This window comes from Capra hircus, chromosome 8 (assembly GCF_001704415.2).
Source record: "Capra hircus breed San Clemente chromosome 8, ASM170441v1, whole genome shotgun sequence".
NCBI classification, from domain to species: domain Eukaryota; kingdom Metazoa; phylum Chordata; class Mammalia; order Artiodactyla; family Bovidae; genus Capra; species Capra hircus.
In genome coordinates this window covers 45,760,082-45,773,083 of record NC_030815.1, presented here as the reverse complement: position 1 = coordinate 45,773,083, position 13,002 = coordinate 45,760,082, and the positions used below count along the sequence as shown (strand labels likewise).

At 40.2% G+C, this 13,002-nt stretch overlaps 1 protein-coding gene across 1 annotated transcript in view; it reads right to left on the bottom strand.

Annotated features, from left to right (window-relative positions):
• The window catches only part of C8H9orf135 (chromosome 8 C9orf135 homolog), a 99,038-nt gene extending 86,325 nt beyond the window's left edge, over nucleotides 1-12,713 (bottom strand). Inside the window, exon 1 of the mRNA XM_018052825.1 lies at nucleotides 12,429-12,713. Within this exon, the coding sequence (XP_017908314.1) occupies nucleotides 12,429-12,580 (152 nt within the window). The 5' untranslated portion in view covers nucleotides 12,581-12,713. The remainder of the gene's footprint in view (nucleotides 1-12,428) is intronic.

Sequence of the window (13,002 nt, the reverse complement as noted above, 5' to 3'; positions counted from 1 at the left end):
TTTAATTTTTTTAATTTTTTTAATTTTAAAATCTTTAATTCTTATGAAAACAAAAAGCAAAATACCAAATAACCCCTACCCCCTCAAAAAAAAAAAAGTTTTTTTCTAAATAAAGCAATGACACCCCACTCCAGTACTCTTGCCTGGAAAATCCCGTGGATGGAGGAGCCTGATGGGCTGCAGTCCATGGAGTCGCTGAGGGTCGGACACGACTGAGCGACTTCACTTTCACTTTTCACTTTTGTGCATTGGAGAAGGAAATGGCAACCCACTCCAGTGTTCTTGCCTGGAGAATCCCAGGGACAGGGGAGCCTGGTGGGCTGCCATCTAGGGGGTCGCACAGAGTCAGACACAATTGAAGTGACTTAGCAGCAAATAAAGAGATCTCTTATGAATGGCATCAACTGGGTTTCAGATTTGACAGTGAATAAGATATTCTCCCTGCCCTTAGGAGGTCAAGATTACTGTGAGACAGTAATAAGACTTATAATAAATCACATTACCCTAAGAGGAGTCTTGCTGGGCAATTACTATGTACTGTAATACTTGCTAGGACTGAAGTAAGCAGAGTGCTCTGGAGACGTCTAAGAGGAGCACTTAGGCCTATTGGACCAGGGAAAGTTTTCTAGAGCAGGTTGTCCTAACTCCTAGGATTCACATGGATAACTAAAGATAGTTTTCAAAGTGAAGCAATTACTTGTCCTTCCCCTACAGTGTTTGAAAATATGTGTACCTTTGTATATCAGTTAATTTCAGTTGCTCAGTTGTGCCCAACTCTGCGACCCCATGGACTGCAGCACGCCAGGCTTCCCTGTCCATTACCAACACCCAGAGCTTGCTCACTCATGTCCACTGAGTCGGTGATGCCATCCAACCATCTCATTCTTTGTCATCCCCTTCTCCTCCTGCCTTCAATATTTTCTAGCATCAGAGTCTTTTCAAATGAGTCAGTTCTTCGGATCACGTGGCCAAAGTATTGGAGTTTCAGCTTCAGCATCAGTCCTTCCAATGAATGTTCAGGACTGATTTCCTTTAGGATGGACTGGTTGGATCTCCTTGTATTTCAAGGGGCTCTCAAGAGTCTTCTCCAACACCATAGTTCAAAAGCATCAATTCTTCAGCGCTCAGCTTTATTGTCCAACTTTCACATCCATACATGACTACTGGAAAAACCATAGCTTTGACTAATTAATCACTTTTAATTTCATGGCTGCAGTCACCATCAGCAGTGATTTTACAGCCCCTAAAAACAGTCTGTCACTGTTTCCATTGTTTCTCCATCTATTTGCCACGAAGTGACAGGACCAGATGCCAACTTTTTCACTCTCCTCTTTCACTTGCATCAAGAGGCTCTTTAGTTCCTCTTCACTTTCTGCCATAAGGGTGGTGTCATCTGTGTGTTTGAGGTTATTGATATTTCTCCCAGCAATCTTGATTCCAGCTCGTGCTTCATCCAGCCCAGCATTTCACCTGATGTATTCTGCATATAAGTTAAATAAGCAGGGTGACAATATACAGCCTTGTTGTATTCCTTTCCCAGTCTGGAACCAGTCTGTTGTTCCATGTCCAGTTCTAACTGATGCTTCTTGACCTGCATACAGATTTCTCAGGAGGAAGGTCAGGTGGTCTGGTATTCCCATCTCTTGAAGAATTTTCCACAGTTTGTTGTGATCCACACAGTCAAAGGCTTTGGCTTAGTCAATAAAGCAGAAGTAGGTGCTTTTCTGGGACTCTCTTGCTTTTTTGATGATCCAGTGGATGTTGGCAATTTGATCTCTGGTTCCTCTGCCATCTCTAAATCCAGCTTGAACATCTGGGAGTTCATGATTCATGTACTGTTGAAGCCTGGCTTGGAGAATTTTTGAGCGTTTCTTTGCTAGTGTGAGATGAGTGCAACTGTGTGGTAGTTTGAACATTCTTTGGCATTGCCTTTCTTTGGGATTTGAGTGAAAACTGACCTTTTTCAGTCCTGTGGCCACTGCTGAGTTTTCCAAAGTTGTTGGCATATTGAGTGCAGCACTTCCACAGCATCATTTTTTAGGATTTGAAATAGCTCAACTGAAATCCCATCACTTCCATTAACATCAATATATTAATGGATTATATTTTAAACTTGTGTTATAAATTTGGGTATTTGGGATTTAGAATTCATTCTCCACTGCAGTAACTTTCTATAGGATATAGTATTATATCATATAAATATCTACAAAATAGGATGGGACATAGCAGATATCTATGGGATTATTGGGCTTCCCTGGTGGCTCAGATAGTAAAGAATCTGCTTGCAATGCAGGAGACTCAGGTTTGACTCAGATGTGTGGGGGAAGATCCTCTGGAGAGGGGAATGGCTACCTACTTCAGTATTTTTCTCTGGAGAAAACCAGGGATGGAGGAGCTTGGTAGGCCACAGTCCATGGGGTCAGCCTAGTACTCTTTCTTTCTTCTGGAAATGTCCATTGTGCCCTATGGCTATTGGTGAGCTGCCATTTTCTACCTAACCTTGACCAGTCAGATGACCCCAAACAGATACTTGGCCCAGTAATGGACATCTGACCTGAAATTTTAAAATTCAGAACTTAAACTATCTTAAAACCAACTTTTTTGTTGGTTGAAGATCTAAGTTATAAATTACAGAACCATAGCGGCCATGTTTCCCATAGTCTTCAGTGATAAAATGAGGGTAAACAAAGAGGAGAGAGGAGAAGTGAAGCAAGACCTGGAGGCAGTAGCATCCCTTACACCTGTTTTTCCTGAGGTTGAGCTGCATCCCTGCACTTCTTCTTATCTAGTGATCAATCATTCTATGAATATCATGACCTAATTCATTTCTTTCCTTCCTTACGCTAGTGCAAGCTCAGTATTTGTCAACTGCAGTCTGATCAGTACACACAGAAAATAGTACTGATGAGGTGGCTTCTCAGGCCAACTTAGAGAAGTTTATCAAACAGTGCTCATTCTAGTCCTATTGAAAACCTTGAGCCCTGAGCCTGGGTATCCTGGGGTCCGTAAGATTGAACCTCTCCTTATCAAAATATCACTAAGCCCCACCTTCTTCTTACCTCCTCCCTCACACCCTACACATCCTTACCTGGAAAAGTACCATCATTAAGGGAAAGAAAGCTGGTGAAAAAGCACGTGTGACTCTCTGTGAGGAAGAGTGCAGTAGCATTATGACAAGGCTCTGGTGACTCCTGTAGCCCAGGAGAGAGATGGTCCCAAGAACAGGAGGGAGTTGGCTCTGGCAGAGGTACTTGTATACAGCAATGTTCTTTTCTAATCCAAGTACACCCATATGAGGAAATGCCTGTCCTAATAATATCTGCCCTACAGGTCAAGGGTTCATCTTGCAAGTAAAACTGTTTTATTTTGGCCATCAGATAAATTAAGCAAAACCTCACACAAAGGTCAAGGTACAATTTTATAACCACTGGTTTTCAGAAAATGAATTTGGTTGGGATTTCACAAAGAGAGAGTAGCACTGAAAGTAAAATACAGTCAGGACAAAAAGATGCACAATGTCCTGCATCATTCTGAAAAATAGAAAATAAGATGTTTCCCTCCCCAAAACTACTACATTCAAAAGCATTTGTGGGCATGTGCGTATGTTGAGGAATAAGAATGTAGCACTAAGATTAAAAATAACCATCGTGTAGGACCGACCATTATAGAACACAGACAAGAATGAAAGGGTGGTTAAACTAAATGAATGTGAATAGCATCATCCTTTTTATCCAACATAAACTGGCAATTAAAAAGATATTTTTAAAAGATCCATAATAAACCATGAAGAATGACTCAGACTATGAAAGAGATGAAGTATTGTGTTTAAATTCTGATCATTTAGAGAATGTTTGCTCCAAGGGAAAAGCTGTTGAAAGCGATATCAAATTTTTTAAAGTACTTTTACTTTATTCTTACTATGAAAATAATACACATTCATTATGGAAAATGTAAAAGTGGCAAATAGGAAAGAAGAAAAGGACAAATAATCCGTAAATCCACCATCCAGTAATAAAATATCTTGTGCTGCATAGTAAATATCTTTCAGCCTCTTTCCAATGCATATAGACATATATATTTTTTTAATTTTTATTTTTACTTTATTTTACTTTACAATACTGTATTGGTTTTGCCATACATTGACATGAATCCACCACAGGTGTACATGCGATCCCAAACATGAACCCCCCTCCCACCTCCCTCCCCACAACATCCCTCTGGGTCATCCCCGTGCACCAGCCCCAAGCATGCTGTATCCTGCATCGGACATAGACTGGTGATTCGATTCTTACATGATAGCATACATGTTTCAATGCCATTCTCCCAAATCATCCCACCCTCTCCCTCTCCCTCTGATGTTTTTAACAAAAGAATTTATTACATGCTGTTTCTTTTTTTTTACTTAAAATGAGATTATATTTTCAAATATTACCCTTTACGTTTTTCTTTGCTTAACTCTTTAGTCTTTATTCTAATAAATCAGAGGCATCCACATTCACACTGGGAAGATCTAAGACTGTTCCGGATATCAAGAAAAATAAAGTGTTGATGATTAACTTCTGAATAACAATAAATTCCTTACTCCTGCTGCTGCTGCTGTTTAGTCGCTAAATTGTGCCCAACTCTTTGTGACTCCACGGACTATAGCCCACCAGGCTCCTCTGTACATGGGTTTTCCCAGGCAAGAACACTGGAGTGGGTTGCCATTCCCTTCTCCAGAGGACTTTCCAAACCCAGGGATCGAACCTGCATCTCCTGTTTGGCAGGCAGATTCTTTACCACTGAGCCACCTGGGAAGCCCTCTTTAGTCCTGGGTCAGACGATTTTATTGAAAGTCAGGAGCTGTTAAGAAATAAAAGGGCTAAATTTCTTAAACTTTGAGAGTCAGTGGGCCAGCTACAGGACCACTATGTTCTGGGATGAGGTACCCCTACCACAGTGCTACTACCAACCTAAGTCAGGGGACAGGGGAGGATGAGCTGACATGGGGATCTATAGTGCTAAGGAGAGCCAAAATGGAAATGAGTCTGTAAGCAGACCCCTCAGGTCTTCAACGAACCAAGTGGATTAGTCAAAAATTCACCAATAGCTAGGACAGAAGTTGGATAAAGGATGAAGTGAGCAAGAACAAGGACCCACATGTAGATCTGGGAGACTCACTACCCCATCACCAAAATACCATATAACTTCAGTCCCTCGTGCACACACAGATCACACCCGGAAAAGGAGAGGGTGGAGGAGGTAGAACTCAGAAGATTGGGCACTGTTCTGAAAGAGACTATTTTAATCTAAAACAAACTGTTTAAACTCAGAGATAGAGAAATCCTTTAATTGGCATGTTTGAATTTTTCTCTAATAACCAACAGAACCTTGAGGATCAGTTTTAGAAAACAAATTTTATATATGTATCTGTTTACATGAAAATTTCTAATTCTGCTACCAACTAGATAGTAAATATATTTCCACACCATTGATCTACTATTAGTTCAGTTCAGTTCAGTCGTTCAGTCGTGTCCGACTTTTTGCGACCCCATGAATTGCAGCACGCCAGGCCTCCCTGTCCATCACCAACTCCCAGAGTTCACCCAAATTCTTGTCCATCAGGTTGGTGATGCCATCCAGCCATCTCATCCTCTGTCGTCCCCTTCTTCTCCTGCCCCCAATCCCTCCCAGCATCAGAGTCTTTTCCAATGAGTTAACTCTTTGCATGAGTTGGCCAGAGTATTGGAGTTTCAGCTTTAGCATCATTCCTTCCAAAGAACACCCAGGACTGATCTCCTTTAGAATGGACTGGTTGGATCTCCTTGCAGTCCAAGGGACTCTCAAGAGTCTTCTCCAACACCACAGTTCAAACGCATCAATTCTTTGGCGCTCGGCTTTCTTCACAGTCCAACTCTCACATCCATACATGACCACAGGAAAAACCATAGCCTTGACTAGATGGACCTTTGTTGGCAAAGTAATATCTCTGTTTTTGAATATGCTATCTAGGTTGGTCATAACTTTCCTTCCAAGGAGTAAGCATCTTTTAATTTCATGGCTGCAGTCACCATCTGCAGTGATTTTGGAGCCCCCCCAAAATAAAGTCTGACACTGTTTCCACTGTTTCCCCATCTATACTATCACATCATCTTAAACAGTCACACACTATTATAACTTGAAATGTTTTTTAAAGCCCGAGTTAAGGCACAACTACTGAGACTGGGCACTCTAGAATCTGTGCCCTACAAGAGAAGCCCATGTATTGCAACTAAGATGTCCTTGCACCACCACAAGAGAAGGCCCGCACCCTGCAATGAAGACCCAGCGCAGCTAATTTTTTTTTTAAGTATGAGTTAAGAAATTAGAATGCCTCTTTAAAATGTGACTATCATTTGTCCCTATACTAACTAAAAATTTCCTAAGTACCCGTTAGTCATGTACCTGTCATTAACAGTACATTCCTGGTAATTCGTGTACTACATCTAGGAAGAGTACATGTTTAGCTCCCATTTTTAAATTCTTTACCATTCTAATCAAAGCCTAACGTTTTATAATCCTCTAATCTTACCTCTACAGAAGTGACCAAACATGCTTCAATGTCATCCTGCTGTATCAGGATCACGGTTGTGCACATGTAGAAACACAGACGGACTTAGAGATTTATTATGCCAAACCAATTAAGTCAGGAAGACAAAGATTAAAACCACATACTATCACTTATATATGGAATCTAAAATAGGACACAAATGAACATTTCTATGAAACAGACTCACAGAGTACAGACTTGTGGTTGCCAAGGGGGAGGGCGCTGGGGGGAAAGAAGGATTGGGAATTTGGGATTAGCTAAATATAAACTATTATATACAAGATAGACAACCAACAAGGTCCTACTGTATAGCACACGGAACTATATTCAATATCATTTAATAAATCATAATGGAAAAGAATTTGAAAAAATATATATGTAAAACTGAGTCACTTTTCTGTACAGCAGAAATTAACACAATATTGTAAATCAACTATGTATAATTTAATTTAAAAAAATTTTAAGGGTCAGGACTGTGAAAATCAGCTCTGGATTTATTATGGATTTGCATTATCCTATAGTCCTTTACCTTAGGGCCTTTTTAAAATATAAAATAGAGGCCCCCAGCCTGCAATGCCTTTTGTGTTTGTGTGTGTGTCCTTTCTATCTGCTCATTTGTTCATTTCTTTGATAAACATTATTTGAGCACCAACTGTGTTCTTATAATTTACCCTGAGGCTTGCTCTTCTCACTTCTCATTACTGACCAAAAACACTCTTTAAATTCGCTTCTTTCCTCTCCATATAACCAAACATTTAAAATGCACAAAAGAAGAGTTAAAAGCTTTTGACTGAGGGTCTAAGTTGTTAAAGTAAAAGAATGGAGGCTTGCTGGAAGAGGAAGCATTTATGGATTTCAAAAGAGGCAGGCTGCAATATGTGGTTACTAAAGAACTTTCTTTATTTTCTTTGCCTTTTTATCCTGAGTGTGTGTTGGAGATGTGAGAAGATGGGATTGATGGATAGAGAAGATCTGTTTAACTCTAGCTTGGTCCTTAGCAGTGCGAAGGACTCTAAAGACTTCCAAGTTAGTCCACGAGAAAACTGCTGATTAAATGTAAGACGAACATACAGCACATTAGAAAATTTATCTCTATTTTCTAATTATCATACTAATGATATCCTAGTGCCTTGAAACTGGATTCTCCTCTCAATGTGAAGTACCTTGAATTCATATGAACTCCTTGTTCAAACAGCACAATAGAATATAAGTCTGAAGAGCATCATAGAAAGTTCTTTAATTTCTTTCCCCTGCCCAAATGGTTTTCTGTAAAAAATTTTAAAACTATAAAATTCCCTACCCTACAATTATCACCACATTTTAATTTTTCTTACTTTCTCCCCTTTCTCTTTCTGTTTTCTTCCTATAATGGGGGTGGTGGGGCAGGAGAGTAAAATACCCTTTAATTTAGGACTCAGGCAGGAGAGAGAAGAATTGAAATTACAAATATATAAAATTAACCTGAGTGAGTCCTTAAAACTCTTTAAATGTCACCATGGAGACCAGAGCATGAACTGTCTCCATGGATACTTGAGTGAATTTTTTTGGCTCATCACTTACTGCTGCTGCTGCTGCTAAATTGCGTCAGTCCTGTCCAACTCCATGCGACCCCATAGATGGCAGCCCACCAGGCTCCTCCGTCCCCGGGATTCTCCAGGCAAGAACACTGGAGTGGGTTGCCATTTCCTTCTCCAATGCATGAAAGTGAAAAGTGAAAGCGAAGTCACTCAGTTGCGACTGACTCTTCAGGACCCCAGGGAATGTAGCCCACCAGGCTCCTCTGGCCATGGAATTCCCCAGGCAAGAGTACTGGAGTGGGTTGCCATTGCCTTCTCCCATCACTTACTACCATATGTCAATTTGGCCAAGGAAAAAGAGATAAGTATAATAAATAAATAAATAAGAAATAGCCTCACACTAGAGAATTTATTAAGGGCAAATCTAGTTGTCCTGGTTCTTAGTATTTAATTATTCCAATGAGTGGGAAGATATTCCAAGAGGAAACTTCCCCTCAACTCATAATTTCCAATGGAAACATCTGATGATATAGGTCCATAAATGCTACAGGAATGAATAAGAAAGATAATTTCTAGAAAAAATATTTCTCTTCAGAAGCATAAAAGGTATAATGCAAGTGATATGCCTCTCTATTCACCACTCCAACTGCAAGAAGACAAGGCTCCTATACAATTTCTTATCCAGTAATGGACCAGAAACACTTTTAACAACCATTCTGGGTATTTCAGCTTATCATGTCTATTATACACAACTGTTTTTAATGTGTAGTGAAGTCAAACAGACTTGCATTACATTCTGCATAAAAAGGAACACAGGAATCACTTAAATGTTTATTGAGAGGTACCTCAGAATTTCTCCCAGTTAGATTATATTTTGCAAACCTATAGGCACAAGTCCCTTAGTTGATCAACTACTCAACTGAGAGGCCACCAAATGATTATTTTATTTTACGTTTTATTTTATGCCACACCAAGAAACATGAAGAATCTTAGTTCCCTGACCAGGGATTAAACCTGTGGCCCCTGCAGCGGAAGCATGGAGTCTTAACCACTGAACCACTATTGACGTACCCTCAAATGGTGTATTTTAGATAGTAGGTGTTCATCAATTAATCACTAACATAAGGTTAAAATTCAATAAAAGTCTTTTAAAAATTCAATAAAAGTTTTAATATATAACAAAATAAGTCAAAAGAAAGCAAACAGTAATGACCAGAATACATAAAAACAAAATGGTCAATGACATTTATTCATCTAGAAATTCATACAATTTGAACTTTATATAGTTTTTTTTTTAGGAAAGATCTTGGTGAATGGATATGGAAGGAAAACAAGGATGCCAGCAGCACAGCCAGCTCAGAGAAATGCGAATGTTTCTCAGATTTGACAACTGATTCTCATTATTTGAGGCTGTTATGTTCTAAAAAGTCACAAACAATTAGAATATACTGAATCATTGTTCCTAGGGGAAATAGAGGATTAGGTTCCCATGAGCCTCAGGTCACATTTTCATCAACTAATCAATACATGACCCAGTTTTATGTGTGTCCCTGGCTTAAACACATCTTGTTTAATATATATTGTTGACTCACTAACATTGAAATTACAGCCAATAGCATTGTAACTCAAGTCCGAATGAAGTTTATATAACACACATACTTTCTTCATGAGGCACATAACAGCCTTCTTGCACTTAGGAACATTAGACAGCACTTCAGCACTGTGTTTGGGGGCCACCTGAACAATAATATCACCAACAAAATTTACAAAAATGCAAAAAACATGGCACTAAGTAGACTGTGAAAAAAATACTTGTTTACAGGAAGAGGAGCTAAAACAAGAAGGCAGAGTGTCTGACATCAACTGAGACTATGTGTGTGGGATGATTCAAATTTTTTGCCTCTCAGCACATGTCCATAAATGACCATGAAAGCACTGCAAGTAATGACTGGGGTTACATATAAATTTTTGCAAGGAATTTGCAAATACAGAATCTACAAGGAATGAGATCAACTGTATTTACCAACTAGAGAGAACCTCTTCTATTTCCCTCTGACACTGCTTCTTCCTATTACATTGCTCTTGTCTATTCTCTTTTGTGTACCTATAGAACCCCTATTCTTCCTTCTAAACCTTGCTCAGAAAACCATGTGCACACTAACCACCCCCTCCTATTACATTTGCCTCTTACATTCATCTCTATTTTGCACAAATCTAATTATACTGAATTTATTGACATTCTCCTTTATTGGCCAATGAAATTCATTGAGGTCAATGATCGTGTCCTAATACATGTATATAATCTTTACTCTGTTTACCTGCTAGGCTATCTGTCAAAAGATGCTTCGCATATAATACCTTGTTTAATCTTATAATAATACTATCAACCCCATTTTACAGAGGCCTAGAATAGTCATGTCACTTACCATATCACAAGGTGCAGAACTGGTATTGAAACCTAAAATCCAAGCTTTTAATCATTATATTATGCTAAATAAATATGAGTTACTATGTATGTTTGACTCCTTATATGCACAGGCATGGTATTAAATGCTTTATATAAATTATCTCATTGAACCACTTTATCCATCTCTGTATCTCCAATACATAGCAAAGTCCATGACATAAAAATATTTGTTGGGTTGAATTTATTTCTTCCTGCTCCCAAACCTTCTTTCTAAAACCAACAACATGAGAACTCTCTACAGTTCCAGCAGTGATCAGAATGACTTTCAGTTACACCACCCTTTTCTCCCACCAAGATCCTCATCCTCTTTCTCATACATATTTTTCTGTGTTTTGTTACTGATGTCTGTGATGACCACAAGCAAAATCTTCAAAGCAAAAGAGGTATAGAAGGGAGCAGAAGAACTGTCCACTTGAAAAATGCCTTTCTCCTTAACAACAATTTCTGGCAGTGATTTACTTTATGACCTAAATCCTTATGGAGTAACAAAATCATGGAAGAGTTAAGTGTTTTGCCTGAGGCCTGTGGGGTAACCCTTCTATGAGGCTAAAGAGGATTTTTCTACTTCCCAGTGTAGGTTTTGATTTCAAATTAATATAACCTGTCATAGTGAGTTCAAAGTAGGCAAAGAGTTGGTTCTAGGGATAAGAAGTAAAAGTAAGGGAGAAAGCTCATGGGAAAGGGAGTAGGCTATAAAAATTTGCAAAACAGAAACAACAGGAGTCACATACATTACATGAATGAAGGGATCAAGGAAAGTTTAGCCCTGGGCTAGAGTCAAAATTATTTTCTTTCAAAAGTGAAAGTATAAAGAGGACAAGATATGAAATTTCACTTCAGATCTTCCTCTTTCCCAGAATATTCCAAATAATCCAGAAACAATAATTCTCAACAATACATCCAGGAAAACTGACCCAAAGGACAGAATTCTAAATGATCTAAAAGGCCTCATTTTTTCCTCCCAATTATATGTGTCATGTTTTTCTACTGGGCACTGTCATAGTTAATAAACAGCAGAATCTCTAAGTGAATTCCAAGCCCAAAACTTAATGCAGGGAAGTAAATGTTTCCTGAGGTCAGGCAAGAAGTCAAAATTACCAAAGAAAGGAGTAGACTCATCTTAAACAGTAGCCAGTGTTCAACTCCCCAGTACATTCATAGTTGCCAGAAAGAATAAAATTCTTTGTTGCCAAGGCTTTCATCTTTTTAAAAGAAGACACAATCCTCTATTTCCATGTGAAATCTTCTGGTTTTAAATGTGGTGAATTAATTTAAAAGAAAAAATGTAAACACAGTGCATGTCAAATAAAGTATGTTTGCTGGTTTACCCAGTGGGGGACACAGGGAATATTTTAGGGACCTCTTTCAAATCATTCATTGTGTTTCACTGCCCCCAAGAAATGGCAGTCCTGAGGCCATCCTCTGAACAGACATCTCCTCCTGTGCCTTGGTCTCTTAACAGACTCTGCCATGATTCCCTGGCCTCTGCAGAAACCCTCCACCTCCACTCTCTGTGTGGGTGATCTGTGACCTCTGGCAGACAGGGTCTGGTGGCAGCAGGTCTCCGTGTGTGCTAGGGAGCTGCTCTTGGAGGCCTCTTCTACCTCTCGTCTGCCCTGCCCAAACTCTCAATCCTACACTCTCCATTTCTCCTTTGAAGATCTGTTTCCCTTTCTTTTCTCTCTTCTGATTTCTCTCTCTTGAATGATGTTTTTCTTTATCTGCTCTTCTTTTCCTCTTTTCTTATTCTTTCCTGTTTATTTCATGCTCTTCGCCCTCGTCCTCTGTCTCTTACTCTCCTTTCCTCCTCCGTCCCCCATCCCTTCCCTTCTTCTCCATCTCCCAGCACCTAGGAACCCGAAGAGAGCTCGCTCACCAGGAATGCACCAATACTGGCTTCGAGTATTTCTTGTGATGGGAGCGGAGGGTTAGGGAGCCCTTGCGCTCCATTAAGTCCGTGGGTCCGAGTTCCAGCAAGTATTGTCCATGGCTGCACCATTCCTGGCAGGAACTGTCAGAGCTATCCATGGCGGCCCTGACCAAGACCTCGAAGGATTTCTCTCTGTACCTATGCTGTTCCCTGTGCTGACACAGTCCAAGATTCTGCGTCTCTCATCTCCTAAGCAACCTGGAGCGGGGGTCAATGGAGGGGCGGGGTCAATGGAAGGGCGGGGCCAATAGAGAGGCTGCTGCAGCTGCTATGTCGCGTCAGTCGTGTCCGGGTCTGTGCGACCCCATAGACGGCAACCCACCAGGCTCCCCCGTCCCTGGGATTCTCCAGGCAACAACACTGGAGTGGGTTGCCATTTCCTTCTCCAATGCACGAAAGTGAAAAGTGAAAGTGAAGTCGCTCAGTCGTGTCCGACTCTTCGCGACCCCATGGACTGCAGCCTGCAGCCCACCAGGCTCCTCTGTCCATGGGATTTTCCAGGCAAGAGCACTGGAGTGGG